At 62.9% G+C, this 23,399-nt stretch overlaps 2 protein-coding genes across 3 annotated transcripts in view; one reads left to right on the top strand and one right to left on the bottom strand.

Annotated features, from left to right (window-relative positions):
- Nucleotides 1-3,622, top strand: part of RECQL5 (RecQ like helicase 5) — a 31,943-nt gene extending 28,321 nt beyond the window's left edge. For both annotated transcript variants that reach the window (XM_082602930.1, XM_082602931.1), the window contains 8 exons: nt 64-137; nt 463-556; nt 814-948; nt 1,304-1,845; nt 2,004-2,094; nt 2,299-2,517; nt 2,748-2,817; nt 2,905-3,622. In XM_082602930.1, the coding sequence (XP_082459056.1) occupies nt 64-137; nt 463-556; nt 814-948; nt 1,304-1,845; nt 2,004-2,094; nt 2,299-2,517; nt 2,748-2,817; nt 2,905-3,005 (1,326 nt within the window). In that variant the 3' untranslated portion in view covers nt 3,006-3,622. The remainder of the gene's footprint in view (nt 1-63; nt 138-462; nt 557-813; nt 949-1,303; nt 1,846-2,003; nt 2,095-2,298; nt 2,518-2,747; nt 2,818-2,904) is intronic.
- Nucleotides 3,623-3,826: 204 nt separating this feature from the next.
- MYO15B (myosin XVB) overlaps nt 3,827-23,399 on the bottom strand; it is a gene marked incomplete at its 5' end in the record, with an annotated part of 30,856 nt that continues 11,283 nt past the window's right edge. Inside the window, 48 exon segments of the mRNA XM_082603840.1 lie at nt 3,827-4,065; nt 4,233-4,373; nt 4,508-4,641; nt 4,823-4,956; nt 5,215-5,330; nt 5,494-5,639; nt 5,819-5,915; nt 6,049-6,126; nt 6,229-6,323; nt 6,416-6,531; nt 6,631-6,704; nt 7,980-8,056; nt 8,457-8,529; nt 8,620-8,683; nt 8,852-9,015; nt 9,385-9,563; nt 9,674-9,785; nt 10,011-10,152; nt 10,223-10,341; nt 10,535-10,653; nt 10,787-10,862; nt 11,419-11,478; nt 11,702-11,814; nt 12,279-12,492; nt 12,605-12,692; nt 12,787-13,042; nt 13,119-13,223; nt 13,394-13,472; nt 13,697-13,891; nt 13,990-14,129; nt 14,278-14,376; nt 14,577-14,661; nt 14,787-14,851; nt 14,949-15,049; nt 15,288-15,449; nt 15,897-15,969; nt 16,184-16,362; nt 16,447-16,682; nt 16,786-16,881; nt 18,156-18,286; nt 18,498-18,555; nt 18,872-18,928; nt 19,424-19,688; nt 21,777-21,934; nt 22,156-22,273; nt 22,710-22,834; nt 22,974-23,019; nt 23,109-23,224. Of these exon segments, the coding sequence (XP_082459966.1) occupies nt 4,006-4,065; nt 4,233-4,373; nt 4,508-4,641; nt 4,823-4,956; nt 5,215-5,330; nt 5,494-5,639; nt 5,819-5,915; nt 6,049-6,126; nt 6,229-6,323; nt 6,416-6,531; nt 6,631-6,704; nt 7,980-8,056; nt 8,457-8,529; nt 8,620-8,683; nt 8,852-9,015; nt 9,385-9,563; nt 9,674-9,785; nt 10,011-10,152; nt 10,223-10,341; nt 10,535-10,653; nt 10,787-10,862; nt 11,419-11,478; nt 11,702-11,814; nt 12,279-12,492; nt 12,605-12,692; nt 12,787-13,042; nt 13,119-13,223; nt 13,394-13,472; nt 13,697-13,891; nt 13,990-14,129; nt 14,278-14,376; nt 14,577-14,661; nt 14,787-14,851; nt 14,949-15,049; nt 15,288-15,449; nt 15,897-15,969; nt 16,184-16,362; nt 16,447-16,682; nt 16,786-16,881; nt 18,156-18,286; nt 18,498-18,555; nt 18,872-18,928; nt 19,424-19,688; nt 21,777-21,934; nt 22,156-22,273; nt 22,710-22,834; nt 22,974-23,019; nt 23,109-23,224 (5,736 nt within the window). The 3' untranslated portion in view covers nt 3,827-4,005.

The following is a 23,399-nucleotide window of genomic DNA, read 5'->3' on the forward strand; positions in this document are numbered from 1 at the left end:
CACCTGCCCCCCGGTATCCCCCCCAACCTGAGACTGTTTGACCAACTTCCCTCCCCTGTGCAGGCCCGTGAGCACTGCCTGGGCCTCCTGGAGGAGGCTCTGAGCAGCAATCGCCAGGCCGCAGGTTCCACGGATGGGTGAGTGACGTCAGGGCCGAGGAGCGGTCCCCAGGCTCCTGTTCCCTTGGAGACGCAGGAGCCCCAGCCCCCCTCCCCACATTGGGACCCGTCTTACTCCCAGGGGGTGTGAGTCTCCACAGCCTCACCAGGGGGCAGGCTTGGCCACAAGCGAGGGGCTGCCAGGAGCTGCTGAGGGACAGTAAACCACAGGGGACCAGACGGTCCAGGTCAGAATCCCTGTGCCCAAGGCCGTTCCTGAAGCCATCTCCAGGGTCCCCAGGGAGGATCTAACAGGGAGGGGCCTCAGGCCTACCTGACACCCTAACCTCATTCCTACCCTCAGATCTGATCTCCAGGCCAAGGCAGTGGAGCTGGAACACGAGACATTCCGAAATGCCAAGGTGGCCAACCTGTACAAGGCCAGCGTGCTGAAGAAGGTGGGCACCGGGCGGGGTGGGCGGGGCGTGCTCCGGGCTCTGGGTGGGAGAGGCAGCCTGCCACACAGGGGGCGCTTATTCCCGGGGGAGCCCGACCTCCCTCCTTTCCCGGCTGGAAGTATTTCTAGCCAACCCCGTGTGAACTAGAACTTGTCCAGTGCCCAGGTGCTGCAGAACCCACTCGTGGGAAGCCTGGGCTGGGGGCTGTCAGGAGCTAGGGGTGCCAACAACAGCGTTCCCACCTGTCCCTGCCCCAGGTGGCTGAGATCCACAAAGCCTCCAAGGATGGGCAGCCCTACGATGTGGGAGGTAGTGCCAGGAGCTGCAGCGCCCAGGCCGAGCCCCCAGAGCCCAGCGAGTATGACATCCGGCCGGCCTCCCAGGTGTACTCGGTGAGTGGCGTCCTGGTGTCCCCACCAAACCTGGGTCCAGGAGAGGCGGCACGGCCCCTTGCCCTCAGCGAGGGCATAGTCCTTGCTCTCCTGGCATCACAGCCCTGGCCCTAGGGCGCCCCAGGGCAGGCCTTCGCGCTTCCGTACTCTGCCAGCTACGCCTCTGCAGCCCCCCACAGCGCCCGTCTCGCCAGCCCGACCCCCAAGCCTTGTCCCGCCCCGCTTTTCCCGCCCCCACTCCCGGGAGCCCCACCCACGCGGCCATCCCTGGGCCCTCTAGAGAGTGCCCTGAAAAAAAAAAGAGAGAGAGTGCCCTGGAGGCACCTGGGGTCAGAAGCCTCTCTCCTCCTCACAGCTCAAACACAAGCGGGTGGGAGCTGGTTTCCCGAAAGGCTCCTGCACGTTCCAGACGGCCCCTCAGCTGATGGAGAAGACGCGGCTCAAGGAGCAAGACCCCCGGCCAGTGCAGGGAGGCGAGCAGGAGCCGCCCGGCTGGCCCCGTGGCCGCCAGGATGAGGACTGCGCTGAGCCCCTCCCTGGGCCCAGAGCAGAGGCCCCCGGGAGCGGTGCTCATTGTGGGGCGCCCTCCCCCGAGAAGAAGGCAAAAGGCCCCTCTCCGGGCAGTCCTACCGCCAAGGCCCGGGTCGGCAAGAAGCAGCAGCTCCTGGCCGCAGCGGCCCTCAAGGACTCCCAGAACATCGCCCGCTTCTTCTACCAGAGGACTGAGAGCTCTCCTCCGCTCACTTCAGCCCCAGGGGCAGAGGGTGCCAGCCCTTGCCGTGACGGGGCACGGGGACCCCTGACGGCCCCAGAGAAGTGCACAGGGGAGGAGGATGGAACCATGGGACGTTTGGCTGCCCACCCCCAGACCGAGGAGTGCTCCAAGGAGGGGCCAAGGTGAGGTCACCGGCAGTCCTGGAATCCTCTAGAATTCCCTCTGCTAACTGGGCCTCTGAAGCCCGGGGCCTGTTCCCACGATGGGCTTCACTGGGCCACCTGGGCTGAGGGTGCGGCTGGCATCTGGAGCTCTGACGCCTGCTCTCCCTTCCGGCCAGTGCCTGCCCACTCAGAGACCAGAGGCCCCCAGAAGGCCAGCCCACCCCCACAAAGGAGGCACAGAGGGGCAAGCGGCCCAGACCCCAGCAGGTACTGAGAGGGGGGAAGATACCTGTCTACCAGGCTGGTGTCTGCTCTGGGTAGGGGTTTGGGAAAATCATCTCTTCTTTCCACATCCCAGGGCAGATGGGCTGGGCTAGAGGGAGCCAGGAGGTGCTGAGGCCCAGTCTTCCAGGAAGGGAGGGGCCGGTAACAGGGAGCCCAAGAGTGACCCTCCACTGTGGCCCTGCCCAGGAGAACCCAGAGAGCCAGGCTCAGAAGAGGTCATGCCCCTCAGCCAACGTCTCCATCTTAGCTGAGACCAAGGGCAGCGTCTCAGCCAGCGATCAGGGCAGCTTGAACCCCCGAGGCTCCTGCCAGCTCTTGGCTCCTGGCATCTCGCTGAAGGAGGCTGCGAACGTCGTGGTCAAGTGTCTGACCCCTTTCTACAAGGAGGGCAAGTTTGCATCCAAGGTAGGGTAGGTGCATGGGCTCTGTTCTCCCCTGAGCCTGGGGCACTTGGGTGCAGTGCATGGGTGGGTAGGGAGTGTGAGCCCCCGGAGAAAGCAGGGCGGAAGCAGGCCAGCCCGGAAGCCTGCTGCCCACTGCCTGGGTCTGCCTCGCTCTTGGATCGCAGCTGTGGGTCGCTCAGAGAGCAGGGTGAGGTTCTGCGCTCTCTGCTCCTCTCCACTCTCTGTCCCTAGGAGCTGTTTAAAGCCTTCGCCCGCCACCTCTCACACTCGCTGACCCAGAATCCGTCTCCGGGAAGGAGCGGTGAGTGCCTGCATCACCGGCCGGGAGGTGCTGTGGGGGCCCTGTAGTGGGGAGACTGGCTCTCACTCTCCCCCATCCTGAATCCAGTGAAGGAAGAGGCCCAGAACGTCATCAAGCAGTTGTTCCACGGCCGAGCCCGGTGCGAGAGTGAAGCTGACTGGCACGGCCTGTGTGGCCCACGGAGATGACCGACAGCTGCCCGACGGGGCCGGTGTCCTCCCCGGACTCCACCGCGGCCCAGCCCGGGCCTCGCTCAGGAACGGGGAAGGTAGGCGGCCTCCTGCTGCTGGGGCATCGCCTGCTCTCAGGCTCTTCCCCCTTCCAGCCACGCCTTGCTTTGGAAATGGGCCTGGACACCTCCCAAATCAAGGTCAGAGGTCAGCCCACCTTTCTCTTTGCTTGCGAAACCTGAGGTCCTCTTTCTCCTAGCCTCCCTGCCTCCCCGGCCCTCGTGGCTGGGTTTTCTGGGCCAGAGCCTCAGATCAGAAAGTGACAGGAGGTGTGGCTGCTGCCAGAGGAACAGGAGAAAGGCCCCTCCACCCTGTGTACTTAGCGCGTTTTAAGCCGGGGGTGAGGCCCACCGGTCCGAGGCTTTGGGGCCTACTCAGAAAGAGCCCGGGCTGGCCCCGGGTCCGCCCCCACCACCGTCTTCCCTCGCGATGCCAGCCTCCAGCCCAGCCCAGGTGCAGAGCTCATGGGAAGACGGGCAGCAGCCAGGCCCTGCTCCCTCTCAGCCCCTGGTCGGGAAGGCCAGGTGGGGCTGCGACAGTTACCAGAGGAATAAAGTCCTGTTGGTTCTCATGCACACGCACGCAGCCCTGTTCTCTCGAGAGTTTTATTTCCTCAGCAGCTGCTGCTCCCAGGGCTGGGCTCATGCTCAGGTCGGGCCAGGGCCCAGGTGGGCATCTCCCCAGACTGGGCAATGTCGGATGCCCAAGCCAAGTTCCTGCAGCGCCCACCCCAGAGGGAGTCTCGTGACTCTTTCCCAGTTGAAGTCGCTCTAGCAGCCCCTCCCCGTGGGCCAGCTGGGCTTTGCTGCAGCAGGTTCCAGAACAGCCAAGCGGTGAAGTCCAGGCCAGACTGGCCTGACAGCACCCAAAGGAGACCGTCCGGGTGAGACTTGGGCCAGAGAGGCTTCCTGTCCTCGTCTCTGCCCCTCCCCCACCCCTCTTGGGTGAAGCCCGGCCACTAAGTGGAAGGAGAGTTGCGGTCCAGCAGGAAGGTGATGGTGTGCTTCAGCTCCTGGGCCTGTGCAGGCACAGGCATGTGAGGCCAGGGCTCCCCAGCCAGCCCCCTGCCTCTGCCCCCAGCCCCACCACGCCGGAGCAGTGGGCAGAGGCCTGGGCCCAGGCTCCCAGGCACACCAGGCCTGGGTGGGGCGCTTGCCACCTTCTCAGGGCGCAGAGGCCACCCACCTGCAGCAGCTCAAACCAGATGGTCTGGGGGTTGTCAGCCGAGCCATAGTTGAGTTCCAGGCCAGGGGAGCCCTCAGCCCCCAGTGGGCTCAGCACGCGGAGCCGCTGCAGGTCCCTCAGGGCGATGGAGCAGCACAGCTCCTGGGGGCAGGGAGGGGGGACGGGGGGAGACATAGCAGAGCTTGGTCCCTCCGGGGGAGGGGTCAGTGTGGGTGGTGGGAGACGAGTGGCCCGAGAGTGCCCAGGCCAGCACTTGGGTCAGGAGCCTGGCCCACCTGAGAACTGGGGTCCATGAGGATGAGGTGCTGGCAGTTCAGCCCCAGGAGGCCAGGGCCGGGCAGGGCCGGCTCGCTCGCTCTCAGCACCGTGTAGACGGTGTAGCCAAAGAGGGGCAGCTCACTCACGGCCTCTGCGGATGGAGGGGCCGAGCAGGAGTTCTGACCGCTGGGGCCCCGGGACCTGCCGGACGTTGCCCCCAGGACAGAGGAGAGGGCAGGGCAGGTGGAGAGCTTCCTCAGCCCCTCCACCCTCACCCCTTCCTTGCTGGGGCTCCCGCCTCTGCCCCAGCTGCCCCCTAGCCCCAGACCCACCTATGAAGCTGATCTGCGCTTCCTGAGAGCTGCATCCTTGCAGCTGCCTCAGCTCCTGGCCCATCAGTCTCCTCACAGCGGCCACGTTCATCTGACAGTGCAGGTGCTTCGGCAAGTAAACCAGCAGGTCTTGCCTAGGACACAGCCTGGTCAGTCAGAGCTGGGCATACAGCAGATGCTAAGTAGATGAACCAGTGGCTACCGTGGGTGAGACCGGGGATCCAGACGCATGAATGAGGCGTGGGCTCTGCCCTTGAGGAGCGTGGGGGTTGGGCAGGTGTGCCCAGCCCCCATTTGGTTAGGGCCACAAAGGGTACAAGTGGCCTTGACCTTGGAGGAGGGGGTTGGGGTGGTAGGGTGACAGGAGGCGTGAGGGCTGCGTCCACACTCACTCTGAGGGGGCCTCCTCGTGGTTCCTGCTGAGGTGCTGCAAGGCAGCCAGCCTGGCGAGTCGGGCATCTTCCTGGGCGCTGACCAACAGCTTCCCCTGCAGGTAGTCCCACAGCACCTGAGGGGGAGCAGCGAGGGGGCAGCTGTGCCCAAAGCCCCACCTGGTGGGTGGCTCCTGGGCCTCAAGCCCCCCCCCCCACCCAGGGAGGGACTCTCCTTCAAGCTGCAGCCGAGGCTCCAAGCACCAGCGGCACGGCAGCGTGGGGCCCAGTGGGGCTGACCTGGCCGTAGTGGGTGCTGACGTAGGTGGGATTATCAAAGTGCAGCGGGGTCTCCCAGCCGAGCCGCCAGCTGTGCAGGCTCACGTCCGGACCCACCACCTCGCTGTTGAGGTACTCCCGGGGCCACAGGGGCCGCACCGGCTGGCCTGCGCGGGGAGACCGGGTCCACAGCCTGCCCTGCCGCCCGGGGCCAGCCCCGCCCACAGCCCTGCCAGCTCCAGCGTGGGAGCTGCCTCCCCCGTGGCCAGAAGAGCGGACTTGGCAGGCAAGGCCACATCCCTGAATCCAGCTGGGCCACGCCTCCTCCCCAGGCCAGGTGGCCTACCTTCCCCTTTGATGAGGAAGAGGGCAAATTCCTGTACTTCATGGGGGTCCGTGATGCCCATCTGCCCACACATCTCCTCCAGCACTTCTGCTGCCACCTGGACATGCGGACAGGGCCGTGACGGGGGTGCTGGGGAGGGAAGGAGGCTGCGGGGGGAGGGGTGTCCCCAGAACTGATGCCCACGGCTTCCCTGGGTCTCCCCAGCCCCTTCTCTGTGTCCCTGTGCTCACCGTGAAAGTGTGGGTTTTGGTCTTGTACTCCACACCCCCGGGCAGGTGAATTAGGAGCAGGTGGGCTGCTTGTCCTTTCTGCCAAAGCAGGTACGGGGTCAGTACCCCAGTGGGCAGAGGCCCTAGCTCCCCCCACCCAGAGGGAGTCCCAGAACACCCAGCCGCCTGCACCGCCCATACCAGGAAAGCCTGCATTTCGCCTGGGGAGGGCAGCTGCCGGCGCCCCCCGTACTTGACTGTGCGCTGGAGGTGCTCCTGGCAGCTCTGGGCCAACTCTGCAGAGAGGAGCCAGGCTGGGGTCATGAGCATCTCCAAATGCCTCCCCAAGCAGCCGAGACCCCAGCCTGGAAGCCCCTCCCACCGGCACCTTGGCTCAGGGCCGAATGCTGCAGAAACTTGGTCACGTAGGGCATCAGCGAGGTTGACGGGGGAAAGTAGCCTGTGAGGAGGCTGAGGAAAGTCCACCCTCGAGCGCAGAGTCTCCTGCAGGGCAGAGCCTGGGCTTTGGGCTGGCCGGGCAGCAGCACTTTGGGCTGCCCCCGAGAGGCCCGCCACCGACCCCCGCCCGTCCCCCACACTCACGGCCGGGGGTGTCCTGTGATCTGCTTGATGACCTGGCAGTAAATCTCATCCCTGAGGTTCTCCTCCTGGCACAGCTGTGGGGACAGGAAGGGCAGGGGGTAGTGGGTCGGGGTCAGAGCTGCAGTGCGGTGCAGTGAGGGATAGCGTGGGATCTGAAGTCAGCGAAGTCCTGCCAGTGGCCGTGGGCTGGGGGCCAAGTCAGGGTGACAGCCCACCGTCACCTCTCGGTCTTGGTCTCACTCGGCTTAATAACATCTGCACAACTGGCCACTCAACTAAGTCACCATCTTTACCTGCTTGCAGGCCGTGCTCGGCCCTGTCCTCTTTCTCTGGTCCCTCTGTCTTAGTCATCTCTGCTGACCCCCTCATCTCCTTGACCTCTAAGGGCTGCAGTGCCCTTGGGCCTCTGTCTGCTGATGACTCCCGGTGCCTGCCTCCAGCCCAGACTTCTCCCATGAAGCCCAGACCCTCCACCTGGAAGACTGGGACTTCAGACTTCACGCGTCCCAAACAGATTCCTTCACCAGGCCGGCCCCGTCCTCACTCAGGCTTCCTTGTGGCGACCAGCATGGCTCTGGCCTAGGCCTCCGTGTCCCCCTCGGCCCCTCGCTCTCACCCCCCACGTGCACTTCATAGCAAACCCTGCTGCTGCCTCTGGGCCTGGGCCAACCATGTCTCACCTGGGATCGTGGCAGGAACCCTCTCCTTGCCCTTAAACTCCCAGAATCGCAAACAACCGCCAGAGCGACCCCACCAAATGTAAGCCACGTCTCTCTTCAAAACCCTCCAGTGTTTTCCCAGACCTCGAAAAATCCAAGTCCTGACAGTGGACCACAAGGTCTACCGTGACGCGGACCCACTGTTCCTTCTGGTCCACGCCTTCCACTCTCCCCCTTGTTCACTGGGCTCCAGCCACACTGGCCCTGCTGGGGCCGAGGCTCACCCCCGCCTCTGCCTGCATGCGTGCCCCCAGGCCCTGCCCCCATGCATACGTGCCTCACTCCCTGGCCTCCTTCAGGTCTCTGCTCCAGGGTCACCTTGTCACCAAGCCTTCTGCACTGTAGCAGCCCCTCCCCTGCTTTATCACTCTCCACGGCACTCTTTGCCCTGGACACGTTGCATCAGGGTTTACTGAGTGTCTCCTCTAACCAGGCTGTAAGCTCTGCAGGGACTTGGCCTGCTTGGTTCACTGCCCTGCCCCCAGCACGTAGGTGCTTGATAACTAATTTTGGATGCTTTGAATGTATAGTGACCAGGGGACAGGGGGTCCCGTGGAGGCCCAGGCAGGAGGACAGGAAGGGGCCCTCAGGGCTCACTGACTCCCCACAGCTTCCAGCTCACTCTCCTACCTTCAGCAGCCCGTAGAGGAGATCCAGGTCGTTCTTGCCCCGGGGCTTGGACTGGTCCCCCATAAACTGCATCAGAGCTGCGGGCAGGATGAAAAGCACGGTGAGCTGGGCTGGGGGCCTGGCCCTGGCTCATGCTGTCGCTATGCAGGGCCATCTCATGCCTTGCTCTCAGAATGCGTGTGAGCCAGGCAGAGCAGCAGTCTCAGCTGCACCGATGAGGAGACAGGGTTCAGAGAGATTCTGTGGCCACCCAGGGCTACACCAAGCGCATAGCAAGCCAGACCCACCGCTGCCTTCCAGCCCAGACTCCACACAACCCACAGCCCCTTGGGCATGAGTAGAAGTGGGTGAGGGCCATGTGGTATAGGAGCCACCAGTGAGCTTCCCCGAGTCAGCGAACTCAAGGACAGAAGGCGACCAGGTGCCTGGGTCCCAGGCACTGCAGACATGGCGACCCAGGACACCGTGGCTACTTACACTGGAAGCTTTCCACAGCCCGCCTGTTCACGTCCTCGTCACTGACGCTGATGAGTGATGCCTGGATGGGAGCCTGCGGCCAAAGAGGCTGGCTGTGGGTCTGGGGCCATGGGGGCCAGGGGGCAGGTCTGCTGTCCCGGCTCCTCCCCACCGTCCCCCTTACCTTGCTGTACTGCACCAGGCTGGCCATGGCCTTCCTCTCGGCATCTTCACCTGTCTGGCCCAGCCTGAGGGGGCGGAGGGGAGGACAGCCCTGCTTGCTTAGCCCTCCCACCCCCATCCCAGGCTGGGTAGGGAGGGTGCTAAGAGCCCTGGCCCAGTGGCTCTGAGCAGGGAGTGTCGCACTTCAGGGACACTGAGGATGGGCAGGCATGGGGCGGGCCCAGGACACTCACAGGGTCTGGGGCTTCCGGAAGTAGCGCAGGGCAAATTCCTGCATGGTGTAGTCGGAGTCTGTGGGCAGGGTGATGCAGGCCACAGACGGGGACAGGCTGGTGGCCAAGTTGTCACTGTGTGCCTGGCTCCAGGGGTGGGTGGGGAACTTAAGGGCACAGGAGACCTAGTGCCACCCGAGTGTCCCCTGACCTGTCCAGCAGCCCTGCCCAAGCCCCCACCCCAGCCCAACCCAAGAGAAGCAGGCAGAGCAGCTGCAGTGAGCACACCACCAGAAGCCAGGAAAGTCAAGAGCTGTTTATTGAGCATCTTCCAGGTGGCGCTGAGTTAGCTACCATGAGGGCCACACAAGAGGCAGACAGCCCAGCCCCTGCCCGTAGGGAACTCACAGCCCTGCTGGGGAGACAGGACAAGAAATTGGGAGCGGGCAGAGAGGCGGCATCAGACCAAGCGCTGCCCACCAGGTGTGGGGTGGCCCTCCGCCGCTCTGGGGCAGTCGAGCCCTTTCTTTCCTCGACTCCTAGGTAGGCCTCGCCTCGGCGTCTCCCGTCTTCCTCACCTCCGACACCTTATCCCACTCTCCGTGCTGCAGCTGACTCTTGTGCCGGCCATTCCGCTGCTCCTTCAAGAAGGAGAAGTCCGGAGCAGCAGCCGGCTGCACTACGTCAGCAGGAAAGAGTCCAGAACGGCCCCCGGTGGAGCCGAACTGCCAGCCTGGGGGAAACACCCAAGGGTGGTGTCTCACCCCCCTGGCTCCTCTGCCCCTGGAGGCTCCACCTCGTCTGCCCGCCGGGTGCCAGCCGCCCTGCTTGCCCCGGGGATACCTGGCTCCAGAGTGGCCACCGGCAACAGCTTGATGAGGTCCCCCCGTTGGAAGCTGAGGAGGCTGTGGTCGTCAGTGAGGTAGCTTCGCAGGGCAATGACGTAGCCGGAGTCCTGCAGGTGGGTGGGTGAGCTGCCAGCCTACTTATGACTCCGTCCTGCCTGTCCCACCTGCTCCCCCGTTGGCGTCACTCTCCACCAAGTGCCCCCAAGTTCCAGCCCCACCCCAGGCAGCTTGAAGGAGCTTGGCTGACGGCCCCGAGTCCAGGCAAACCAGACGGGGTACGACGCAGCGGTGCTGGAGGCCCCCCGCCCGGCGTCCTGCTGGCCTGCACTTGCCTTCTTGAGCTCGCTCAGGAGCAGCTCGACCATGGCCTTGATGGTTCCCGCCCGGACCGTGTGCAGCACCAGCTGTTCATTCTTCAGTGACAGCTCCAGGGTGGAGCCAGCCAGGCATTCTACTCCCAGCACCTCAGCAAAGCTGTGCAGAGGGTGGGGCGTGAGCTGGGGGCCGTCTCGCCGGCCCACGCCACACCCTAGCCCAGGCTCACCTGTACGAGCGGAGAGTCTTCAGCTGCTCGGGGTGGAAGCTGGGGCCTTGGGTCACCTTGAGCAGTCTCAGCCCCCGGTGGGACACAGCCAGCAGCTGCACATCACTGCCGCCCTCGCCCTGCCCGGAAGGTGGCTGGCTCATGGACAGGCTCCGGGCTCCCCGCCACCGTCCAAGACACCCTGGGGCTGCTCAGGCCAGTGCTGTTCTTCGTCAGTTCCACTGGGGCCCAGCCCACCCCCAGCTCTCATCCTGCTGCGGAAGGCCAAGCTGGCCTCCAGCCTTGGGCACTGCCATCCCCAGCCTCACTGACCGAGACGGGGAAGATGCGGGAGAAGTAATTGGCCCAGTTGTCCCTGGCGGCCACCACGATGCGCTTCTTGACACTGTCCTCAGCTGTGTTCAGGGAGTCCAGGCCCACCTCCAGGTCTCCTGTTGGGCAGAAATGGCCCCAGGCCGTCCTCAGTCTCCCTCACAGCGGGGACCCCAGAGTCTACTCCCTCCCTCTGGGCAGGCCCAACCCCCAGCACTCCGGCTCCCTGACTCCAGGGTTCCTGGACCCTACGCAGCAGGTCTTTCATCCTGTGCCTCTCGTCCTGGGAGATCCGGATGCAGGACTCCGCAAAGGTGTCCCTCAGGATCTGGGGGCAAAGCCAGGCGGTCACCACCAGGTCCTGAGGCCGCAACCCACCCCAGAAGCAGCCACGCGTGGAGGAAAAGCTGGAGAGCCCCATAGGCACGTGGGTGGAGCAGGGAGGGATGCCTGGCCTTCCAAGCCCCGGGCCACGTCCACCCAGAGCTCCCATCTGCCTCCCCCAAGCTGCCGGCACTAGTCGGGCTGCTGCTCCGCCATCAGCTGAGATAAGCTTCCCTGAAGGAACAGGACTTGGGAGAGGGGGTGGGGGCAGCTACTGTAGAACTGGGGAGAACAGACACAAGCATCTGGGAGCATCTAGAGGTGGCAAAGGGACAAGCACCAGCGAGCACCTTCTGTGTGCCAGGCCTGTGTTGGGTGCTGTATACGCTTTATTTTTAATCCTCGTCATAAATCAAAAATGGCCCTTATACTGAGGGATGTTGGGAGGATTAAATAAACGAAGGCAGGGCTTGAAACACACCAGCGTCCCACAACTGGGGCTGCTCTCCTGCCTGGGGTGGGGGCGGTCTGTACAGGCGCCGGGTAGGCTGGGCTCTCACCTGCTCACAGAGGAGCCTGAGGCAGTAGGGGTGGCTGAAGTTCTCCCGGGGGTAGAACACCTGGACGAGGGCAGGGGCGAGTGAGAGTGGGCCCGGACGGTGCCCCCCCAGCCCCCCTCCCGCCCCACCTCTGCCTCCCGGGCCGGAGGAGGTGGGGCTGGGGAAGCAGCCCCCAGTGTCTGTGTGTGGAGAGGAGATGCTGGGGCCCCAGGCTGGTAGTCCTACAGCCAGTGCCCTGTCCCCCACCCAGAGAGGCCAGGCTGCGGCCCGCCCTCGAGCCCACCTCCTTGCGCAGGAACAACCTCCAGGGGGCGCTGGCGTAGGAGAAGCACACGCTGCCGGAGGGCACAAGCAGCTGGGTGGAGATCCCCAGGTCCCCCATGGGCTCCACAAGGCCTGGCGGATGGAGGGGCCGAAGGGCATCAGGCGAGGAGCTGCCCAAGCAGGAATGATGCGGGCACGGGGAGAGAAGACCCTTGGCCCACTAGGGCCCCACGTGGCCCAGCTCAGTCCACCTCCGCTGCCTCCCTCCCCCCGCTCCGGCCCATCTCCGGCCTCCATCTCCAGCCTCCCATGTTCCCTGCTGTCCCTGACATGTGTGGGCCCTCCCTGACCACGTCAGCGGGGTCACTAAACTCCTGACGAGGCCCACGCCCCGTGACGTCCCTCCATGCCAGACGGGCCCCAGGGGTGCCTGGGCCCTGCCCCCCGCAGGAACGCGGAAGCTGGGGCTCCTCACCCACGGCTCCAAAGTCCGGAAGCGCAAGCAGCTGACCTCGGCCGTGAGCGCTGAGAGGCCCTTGGGAATCCTGCCCCCGCCCCCCACAAAGCCCACCACCCGGGGATGTGGGGTTTCTCACCGTGCGGCTCAGCTGGAGGGGTCGCTGGGTCGCAGGGTGGAGGCAGTGGGGGTGCTGGCGGAGGCGGGGGTCTCTGGGCAGTGGGTGGGTTCTGGCCAAACAGCTCTTGAAGGGGCCCCTGCTTCTCCTTGATGGAGTTGGAGGGCCATGGCTGGCCCTTGGGTCGAGGGGCCACAGCTGGTGGGGGGCCCTTCCTTGGGCTGGGGGACAGCATCTGGGGAGGCAGAGGATACACCCAGGCTGTGACTAGCGGCCGGGTTTACCCCGGGGAGCCTCAGGAGGGCTCTGGAGCAGAGCAGCACGCTCTGGACAGGACGGGGCCTCACCGAGGGCAGCGGGGAGGCACCGCTGATCCCCAGCTTAGCCAGAGCCTCATCCTTAGGGCTGTTTTTCTTCAGGAAGATCTGGGGCTTCCTGAGAGAAGGAAGAGGTCAGAAGTCCACACGGTGACTCTGGGAAGCGGGCAGCCCCTGCCATCCTCCCCCTCCCCACCACCGCCGGGGTGCACCTGGGCGGCTCCACGGGCACGGGCATGGGGCCTGGGCGGCTCTGGTATATGCGGATGATGTTGCGGATCTCCCTGCTGGGCTCTGCCTTCCGGGGCTCAGGGTCCGAGCTACGCACCACGGCTCTGCCCTCGGCCGGCTGGCGACCACCGCTAGGCCCCACCTCTGTGGCTGGCTCAGCCTCAGCCTCCTGTGCAGCTTTGGCCCCATCTCGTGTCAGTGGCTTCTTCACTACCGGGGGAGGAGGAGGTGATGGCACTGACCAGAAAGAGAGGAAAGATGTGAGACCCTGTGCAGAACCACAAAGCCTGCCCCCACCCCCTCTCCCCACCACCTGCTCTCGGTCTCTCTTCTTCCGGCTCCTCCTCCTGCTCCTCCCCCTGGGGGATCTTCACCTTGGCCGGAGGCCTTATCGTCTTCACCTTGATCTGCTGCTGCCCTGTAAATGTCCCAGATGGCCCTCGCTATTACTCTCCACCTAGCCCACCCGTCTGGGCTCCTGGACAGGCCACACTGACCTAGAGGAATAGAGTGCACCCCGCCGTCCCCCGGCCAGGCTGGGGCGGTGGCTGAGTTTCTGTGTGGGATTGCCACCCCAAGGGCCCTCACCCAACTTCTGGAAATAGTCCCGTTTCTGCTGGAAGCTCTTGGGCCGCCGGGGCCTGTCTTCAGCCTCCTGTGAGGTCCCCTGTGGCAGGAAGGGAAAGAGAAGGAGCAGCCCTGCCAGACAAGTTGCCACTCACAGAGCAAACCCACTTGGATCCGTGGGGCTGGGGCCTGGCAGCATCTTTCCTGCATCTCCCCACGCCCCCCACCCCAGGTCTCCCTCTTCTGTGGCCCTGGAGCCTGCTTCCCCACCCCGGCCCTGCCACCTGCCTGGCCTCAGCTCTTCACCCTCAGGCAGGCACCTACCAATTCCAGGTCATGCTCTGGCTCCTTCTGGGGGGTGGGTGTCTTCTTGGGCTTGGGGGTGATGGCTGGGGGTGGAGTCACAGAGGCAGCTCCAGGGGCCTGGGCCTGGGCATGATGCTCCAGGGGCTGGCTCTGGCGCTGCTTTGCCTGTTGCTCCAGGGACAAGGTCATGGCCTGGGTGGTCATCTGCTGGGCCTGATGGGGGAAGGGTGGTGTGCCAGGTAAGAGCTGGCCTAGCCTCGCCACACAGATCTGTACCCACTAGGCAATCCACGGGCCCTGCCCATCCTCACCAGGATCAGCGCCTGCTGGTTGATGAAGTTCTGCTGCTGGACTGCCAGCTGCCTCGCGTCCACACTGGGAAGGAGGGGCTGTGGCTGTGGCTGTGGCTGTGGCTGCGGCTGCGGCTGCGGCTGCGGTGGCACCACCATGGCTGGGGGTATGGCAGGCAGTCAGGGTGGATGAGCGCCATGGCTGAGCTCCCAGCCCTCTGCCCACTGTGCCCTCTAGGCCCCAGGCAACACCCTCCCTCCTCCAGTCCCTCCCTGAGAAGGGACCCAGTGGCTATAGTCCAGCCTTACCTGGCATGGCGGGGACCGCCCCCATTGCTGGCATCATGGGCATGGGTGCAGGCATCATGGCTGGCTGGTATCCGGGCATCTGCATCATCCCTGAGTACACTGAGGGAACAGGGCCCCCCCTGGTCAGTCCCTACCTGGGCCCACAGCCTCCCTTTAGCCCCAGGCAAAGAGAAGAGTACGGGCCACCAGGGTGCTGGCCGGAGCTCTGATTGCAGCTGCGTGGGGATCGGATCCCAGGCCATGCTTGCCTGTGTTGCTGGGCAGGGAGGCTCTGGATGGGTGCTCAGCCCCACACTCACCCACGGGATAGCTGCCTTGCTGCATGGGCCCCATGGCGCCCCCTCCCTTCATGCGGTCACTCAGAGCCCTGCCTTGCTGCAGATCCTGAAGGGACAAAAGTCACAGGTCCCAAGGTCAGAGCTAGAGCCCTAGGAGGGATGGGAGGGGCAGCAGAGGCCCCGGGGGCATAGGGGCAGCAGTGGGGTGGGGTCTGCGTGCAGGACACTCACGCTGAGGCACGGGGAGAAGAGGTGGTCCAGGAAGCCATCCAGACTCCCTGAGGTCCGGGACTCACCTGTGGAGGGTTGCCGTCACCTGCCTGGGGCGTGGGGCTTCTGGCACCCCCGTTCCCAGCACTCTGCCAACCTCAGTGTGCCCACTCCCAGCCTTACCTGTGTGACCCCTGCTGGGCAGAGGTAGGGCTGGGCCTGGAGGGGGCCCTGGGGGCAGTGAGGGGGCCTGGATGCCAGGGGCCGGGGGGATGTCCTCGGCTCTGCAGGAGATAGTGGGCCCAGATGAGGAGGTGCCCTGGCCGGGAGGTTCCCAGGTTGAGGCAAGGTATAGAAGCTGCTGTAGGGGTCATCCCCCTGCGGTGGGCGAAGGCTTGGGGGCGGGCGGGCTGGGCCTGTGGCAGCACCTGTGAACCCCCGCGGATGACAGGGTGGCTGAGGGGGTCACCTACGACAGGATAGGGACAGGAGCAGGTCAGGGGTGCTGTGGGTGGCACCTACAAGCCACGGGGGGCGATTGGGTAGCTGTGGGGACCAGCCGGGTCCCCCAGATCCTCGGTCCAGCCGATCAGGTCCAACACGAAGTCGCAGCCAGCCAAGTCCTGCCAGGAATCCTTAGAGTGCAGTGACACAGACCAGCCACGCGGGGGCGGATCCAGGCCTCTGGGTGAGACAAGGGCATGTAGCAGATGGTGGTCGGCCAGGCGGACGACCATCCGGAAGGGACAAGGACCTGAGGGTGGGCTGGGGGGAGGGGGTGGTGGAAGGGGACAGGAACCTGGCTGAGGACCCAGTGCGACTCACAGCCCTCTACTTCTACATTGGCCCTGATGCATTTATTCATTCAATTTGATGAGAATCTGGACCAGATCTAGCAGGTATACTCTCTACTTGCTCTCCGTCTTGAATCTACTGTCTGGACCCTGCCCACCTACCCAGACCCCTCGCCCCCATCCCGCCACCTGGGGAGCAGGCTTTGGCCTTGGGCCTGCAGGAGCAGCCGCAGGAGGTGCTTGGCGGGAGAGTGGGCTGGGAGCATGAGGAAAACCAGGAGGCAGACGGGACAATGGCCAGTGTGGGCGGCACTCGCCCATCCCACGCCCTGCACACCTGCTCTGCAGAATCCGCCCAGCGAGTTGCTCCCCTGTGGTCCAGGACTCCACCTCGGCCGAGTAGCTCTCCTCTGCAGGGACGAGGGGTAGGGGCAAGAGTGAGGGACAGCAGGGTCCACCCGGACAGGAAGGGAATACTGTCCCATGGCGGTTCCGAAAGCAGGAGAGCAGGGAGGTCAGGGTCACATCGGGAGGGCTGAGGCGGGAAGGGGGTCGAGGGAGGGCGAGAGTGCCGGGCAGGCCCCACTGTGGGCCTGGGGAGGCCCGAGAGGAGGCAGGCGTCACCGGTGAAGGTGAAGACATCCAGCGCCATGCGGCCCCGCCTACATCCGGCTGTCCACTCGAGCTGGGTGGGTGGGTGGGCCCGCTCGGACCCAGGGGCCTGCTGCGTCTGCTCCAGGGCTCCCAGCAGCTTGTGCTGGCACAGTGCTGCCATGCCCCCGGGGGCCTGGTCGGACACAAATCTGTGGGCACAGCACAGGGCTGCCGTGGGTACGGGGTGGCCCGCTGAGCACACCCATGGGCCCCCCACCTGCCTGGCCCCTTACTTGAGCAGCGGCTTCTGCAGCGTGGACACTGGGGGGAAGGCACTGAGCAGAACAGCCAGGAGGGCCCAGCCACGCTGGCTCTGCTGCTCGTCTGGGTTGTGCCAGAGCTGGGCTGCGAGCTGGCTGAAGAGCTCGTTGCGCAGCCCCGGCCGGCGCTGCCCCTGCCGCACCAGATACTGGCCCATGGTCTGCTCCTGCCAGGGCTCCAGGGACCCGTCCCCCAGGAACCGCAGCATCTGCAGACACAGAGCAAGGGGAGGCAGGACGTGAGGGGCTCCCGGTGCCCAGCCAGCACCCCTTGCACGGGCCCACCCTGCCCCTCCCCAGTGTGTCACTCACCACCTTGTTGATATCCAGGGCACGCTGAGGGTTCTCATTGTCCAGCCGGGTCAGGGGTTTGGTCAGCAGCTGCCCAGGTCTGGGCAGGGATGGCTCCTGCAAGGAAGGAGGGCAACACGGCGCCTGAGCAGGGGCTGGTGTGTGCTGACCTGCCAGACACAGCCCCGGGGGAGCCCCAAGGGAGCACGCGCCCTGCGAGAGGAAGAGGGGCTGGTGAGGAAAACCATCTTAAAAATACATCTCTGGGGGCTTCCCTGATGGTGCAGCGGTTAAGAATCCGCCTGCCAGTGTAGGAGACACAGGTTCGAGCCCTGGTCCGGGAAGATCCCACATGCTGCGGAGCAGCTAAGCCCGTGGGCCACAACTGCTGAGCCTGCACTCTCTAGAGCCCGCGAGCCACAACTACTGAAGCCCGCGTGCCTGGAGCCCGTGCCCCGCAACAAGAGAAGCCACCGCAATGAGAAGCCTGCGCACCGCAACGAAGGGTAGCCCCCACTCGCCGCAAATAGAGAAAGCCGCGTGCAGCAACAAAGACCCAACACAGCCATAAATAAATAAATAAATAAATAAATAAATAATTTTATTAAAAGAAAAATACATCTTGGGACTTCCCTGGTGGTCCAGCGGTTAAGAGTCCACGCTCCCAATGCAGGGGGCCCAGGTTTGATCCCTGGTCAGGGAACTAGATCCTGCATACCACAACTAAAAAAGGTCCTGCATGCCGCAACTAAAGATCCTGCACAGGCAATGAAGATCCCGTGTGCCGCAGCTAAGACCCAGCACAGCCAAATAAATAAATAAATATTTTTTTAAAAAACCTCTCAATCACTCTTTCTGATTAGAAAACTAAAGCTCATGCATGCCGAAAACGCAGAAAACTCAGAAAACACGGAAAAGGATGAAGAATAAAAACCACCATTAACATTCCACTGCCAGATATAACCACAGTTAACATTTTCGCCTCCTTCTTTCTAGTCTTACTTTCTACGTGTAGGTACATACATCATCTCCCCACCCTCCTTGTTAACAAAATTGGGATCATACTCTACGTGCAGTTTTGAATCCTGCTTTTGTTGCCAACACTGTAGCCTGGACACTTTGCCTTGTCATTCAACATGCTTTAACGACATGGCTTCAATGGCAGGGCGGTGCCGCAGGTGTAACAAAGGTGTGGCACTGCAGATAAGTAACCAGGAACACGTTTAGGTTCAACAGATTTTCCGAGCAACGCAGTTGCATCCACAGCCCCGCAAAAGGAGAGGGAGGAGGGGACTGGAGACAGAAGAACAGACACAGCTTCTGCCTGACGGGGGCTAACGCCTGGGGAGATATGAGCATCAGCCGTGTACAGCTAAGGCCTGGGGGCCCACCTGAAAGCCGATGGAGATGAAGCTGGAGAAGGGGAATTGGTCGATGTCGGGTGGGAGGGTCAGGCTGGGCCGTGCGGGAACTTCCGGGGGCATGGCCTCCGTGATGCTCTCGGCCAGGGTGTGCTGACGGCCTGGGATGACATAGGCGGCAGCCCAGAAACGCCCAGGTAAGGCGCCTGGCTCTGGCGCTGCCTCCACCTCTCAGCATCAGCCCCCAGCTCCAGTGCAGAGGGAGCCGGGCAGTGAGCTGGGGGGACCCAGAGCATCAGAGGGAGGGACCACAGGGACAGAGCCTCCGCCCAGGAGGGGGTCATGGCAAGAGCAATGCCCATCAGGACTCACCTTCCGCTGTCTTCAGCATGACAGCCAGCTCAGCCGGGATCTCCAAGCGCCCCAGCTCCTAGCAGGAAGGAGCAATTGACCAGGAACTAAGGGAAGGGGCATAGGAACCCAGGGGTCCTCCTCACCCCCAGGGCTGTAAGCTTCCCCTCCAAAGACCAAGGATTCTAGTCCTGGACACTCAAACAAATAAAGCCCCCAGAGCCCCCAGAGGGAAACCAAGGGCACCCCAGGCCTCTTCTTGGGGGGCACAATGGATGGGCCTGAGGGACAGGACCCATCTCGGCACCCCTGGGACCCCACGCTCCCCCTCAAGCCAGGCCAGGTTCAGCAGGCTCACAACCCAGCAGACACCCTCCAGCTTCCAGGCCACCTACCATGCTTGGCGCCTTCTTGGAGGCCCCGACGCTGTACCAGCTGCACCGATGCCCAAGCTGTTGGGGGAGATGCAGGAGGAGATGATGCCCCCGTGAGGTGTCACCAGGAGCTCCCTAGAGGCCCCTCCCCAACTCAGCAGTGCAGCTGCCCCCTCCTCCTCCCAGGAGGGCCCCACGCCAGTGGAGGAAGGGGAGCAGATCCAGGGGGCCAGCTGTCTGCCCCCAGCCCTCCAGAGCCCTCACTAGCCTTAGCGCTGTGGCTGTCTCTTCCCGTCTGCCAGGGTACCGGGAAGAGGAGGGAAGAAGGGAAGGAATGGTCCCAGGGGACAAAGTCCAGACAGGGAGGGGCCAGAGAGAGGGGCAGTATGTGGGCATTGACCTTTGAGCTGCTTTATGGCCCTCAGATTGGAGTCACTGGGCAAGAGGGGAACAGTCCAAGGGAGGCCTGGAGGAGATGGGAGGCACCCCCAGCCAGCAGGGGAGAGTCAGGCCCTGGCAGTGGGCAGGCATGAAGGAAGGCGACAGCCTCCTGGAGGCCCCAGGCTACCCTACCCAGGCAGAGGGGGATGGAAGGAGCTCCACCAGCAATGGTCTCCGAGGCCTCGGTCCTTCTGCGGCTGCACTTGGAGGGTGGACGCTGTCGGGATTTGGCCAACGTGGCCGGCAAGGCTGCCTGGCTTCTCCCCCGAGCTGCCTGGGGCAGGACCCATCCATGTGCTTCACCTGCCCTCTCCGCTGTCTCCGGAGCAGGTGCCGGCCCGCCAGCAGGATGGTGTTCAGCTGCCCCAGAGCTGCCCGCCGCCGGAGGTACCACTTCCTGCAGGCCGGGAAGGGGGTTGGTGAGGAGTCCAAACTCACACCCGATACCTGAATCCTCCAAGCCAAGACATGAATGTAAAATCGGACCCCAGTGAAGCCCCTGGCTGCCTAAGGGAAGCAACAGGGAAAGGACACGACACTTTGAAAGACCAGCAGGTAAACTGAGATGCTGTTGTGCCCAAGGGATCAAGATCTGGGACTCTGGAGCCGGCCACCAGGGCTCGTTCCCCTACTGTTTAGTCACTGCGGTCTTGGATAAGTTACTTTACCTCTCTGGGGGTTTTTTGCTTTTGTTTTTTGGCCACGCCGCATGGCGTGTGGAATCTGAGTTCCCCGACCAGGGATCAAACCTGGCCCTGGCAGTGAAAGCGCTGAGTCCTGGACTGCCCTAGTGGCGCAGTGGTTAAGAATCCTCCTGCCAATGCTGAGGACACGGGTTCGAGCCCTGGTCTGGGAAGATCCCACATGCCGCAGAGCAACTAAGCCCATGCGCCACGACTACTGAGCCCAAGTGCCACAACTACTGAAGCCCACGCGCCTAGAGCCCGTGCTCCGTAACAAGAGAAGCCACCGTAATGAGAAGCCCGTGCACTGCAACGAAGAGCAGCCCCTGCTCGCCACAACTAAAGAAAGCCCACATGCAGCAACGAAGACTCGACACAGCCAAAAATAAATAAATAAATAAATTCCAAAAGAAAAAAAAAAGCAGGCAGAGGACTTGGCCAAGAAGTACATGAAAAGATGCTCAACATCATTAGTCATTAAAGAAATGCAAATCAAAACCACAATGAAATACCACCTCACACCCACTAGGATGGCTATAATTTAAAAAGCAGAAAATAACAAGTATTGGCAAGGATGCAGAGAAATTGGAACCTTCACACATTGCTGGTAGGAATATAAAATGGTGCAGCCACTGTGGAAAACAGTTTGGCAATTCCTCAAAAAGGTAAAGACAGAATTACCATATAACTCAGGGTTTCCACTCCCACATAAAGACCCAAAGGAACCAAAAGCAGAAACTTGAACAGTTACTTGTACACTTGTGTTCATAGCAGCCTTATTCGCAATAAGCCAAAAGGTAGAAACAACCTCACATGCCCACTGACAGATAAGTGGATAAACAAAATGCGGTCCATCCACACAATGGAACAATGTTCAGCCATAAAAAAGACATGAAGTTCTGACACATGTTACGACAGGGACGAACCCTGAAAACACTATGCTTAGTGCCAGATGTAAAAGGAATTTGTATGAGTCAACTTAGACGGCATATCTAGAATAGGCAAATTCACAGAAATGGAAAGTGTACTGGAGGTTACCAGGGGCTGGAGGGAAGGGAGTGAGGCTTCCTTGCTGAATGGGTATAGAGTTCCTGCTGGTGATGAAAATGTTTTGGAAACATAGAGTGGTGACGGGTGCCCCCTTCTCCGAGGCTTCCCTGGTGTCCACGGCACTGCCTTCATTTTGTTCTCAGTCCTTAAACAATCCACTCTGGGGCGACTGGCAGCTGGGTGACTGCATCTGACTCCCCAGCTAGCCTGGAAGGTACCATCTCTGTGCCTGTGTGAAGATGCTGGCACCTTCCTCCCTGTGTTGCCAGCATCTGGCCCAGGGTAGATGGAGAAGATGGTCAACCAACAGCTGCTGGATGGATGAGTGAAGACGGGCAGTGAAGGGTGAGTGGGGCTGGAGCTAATGAGGTGAGAAGGGCGAGGGGAGCATCGCAGGACCACGAAGCCCAAAGAGCCTGGAGTGTAAAAGTCCGGCCTACATCGAGGCTGGAGAGGTAGGCAGGGCCTCACACAACCTGATTCACACTTTTAAAAGAGTATTCTTGCTGCAGAGTGGAGAATAGACTAGAAAAAAGAACAGTCAAGGAGTCAAGACCGCAGGTTTGACTGGCCTAGCAGATAATGAGCTTCCCGTGGCTGGGGGTATTCAAGCAGAGATGGCATGGTGGGAATGCCAGCAAGGAGAGTCCAGTGTTGATGGGAAGCAGGCAGACTAGCCTTGAGGCCCTACGCACCCCCGACCCTGCACCACCACCGTGAGGAGGCCTACAGTCTCGCCCCACTCTGCACACCTGGCCTGGAGCCCACGCACGCGAATCCGTGGTAGGAGGCGAAGGCGTTGACAGGAGAGGCTGGTGCAGAGGCCTCGGTGCAGGGTGAGCAGGACCTGGGCGTGCTGCTGGGCCCGGTGCCGCTCCAGCTGCTGCCAGCCCAGCTCCCGCAGTAGCACCTGGGGGCAGAGGTTTGGGCTGGGGACCACCCTGCCCTTCTCCCGAGGCCTCAGCCTCCTCCCTTCTGCCGGACAATTGATTCTACTGGGGTGCCCGGGACACCCGGCCCACTCCATCTCCCCACCACCCAGAAGGACCACCAAATCATGAGTTGGTCCCAGAATGTTCCTCCCACTTTCCAGCCATACCTGCTGCTTCCCTGCTCATACACACCACCCACCTGCGTGGCTCCCAGGTGACAGAGGGATGACTCAGCCCCGAACACCTGGTTCAGGATGGCACCACATCTTTCCCGGTCAGAGAGCTCTTCCTGTCCCTCTATCCCCAGGGCCCGGAACCTGCCCCAGGGACGGAGAACCTTGGGGAGGTCGGAACAAGCACAGCAGGACCTCCCTCTACACTCATTTGACCCTGAACCCCTGGGGGTCTATTCAGTCTATAAGTCATTCAACGATGATTTGGAAAGCACCTACTATGTGCCAGGCACCCAGGAGAGTTTTGTTGAGAGGAGGAGGGACGGGTGAATGCACAGAGGCGTGGAGAGGTGTGCGGGTGACGAACAGTGAAAGGAGATGCAGATGGAGGGAGAGAAGGGGAGACAGAGAGAATGGAAGGAGGGAGGGTTGGACGTCAGGCCCAGGGTCCCTGGGAAAGTGTGTCCATCCCCCGCTCCCGAAAAAGCCCCAGGTCCGCCAGCCACTCCAGGGGGCCTTCCTAGTGAGCCCTGGCCCTGAGGTGCCTGCACCCCGGGCTGCCCGTATCCTGGGCCCCTACCTGGTCAGGAAGGCCTGGAAGGGCACGCGAACAGGGAAGTTGGCGCTGCGGGTACACACGGCCTCCAGGATGCCCGCCTGGCGCAGTTGCTCTGCCACGTGACCCACGTCAAAGAGGCCCGGAAGCTATGGCCACGGGGCAGAGCCACGGAGAGCTGAACTGAGGGGCTCAGAGCTGTGGGGAAGGTGGGGCAGGGCCGAGGAGGGCTGAGGGGGGCGGGGCAGGGGCGGGAGGGCTCTGGCGCCAGGTGCTGGGAGAGCTCACCTTTCCCGGGTTGGGGTTGAGGCACTGGATGGAATAGACGTGGCTCCTGGTGGGGGGAAGGGGCGGTCACTTGAGCACAGACTGGCCCCTCCATTCAAACTCCCTGGGGTTGAGTGTGGGGGTCCCTCTTCTCACCTGCCCAGCTGGGCTAGGAGGTCCCCCAGGGAATGCTGGAAGCGAGAGGCCAGCGTGGGTTTGCCTGGTCCTTCCCCAGACTTGGGCTCTGCTTCCTGGAACAGGCTACCCACCAGCTGTGGGGTGAGAGGGGGTCAAGCCAGCTCACCTGGGCCTGTCCAGCCTGTCCCTCACCCCGACCCCCGGGGAGCCAGGGTGGGCCGGCCAAAGGTTCAAGTTGCCAGGGGCTTGAAGGCCAGCTCCTTGGGCAAGGCTGTCCGGGTGGGGAGGGCAGAATGGGGTGTCAGGGGG

This window comes from Mesoplodon mirus (assembly GCF_964341445.2).
Source record: "Mesoplodon mirus genome assembly, chromosome: 18".
Taxonomy (NCBI): Eukaryota; Metazoa; Chordata; class Mammalia; order Artiodactyla; family Ziphiidae; genus Mesoplodon; species Mesoplodon mirus.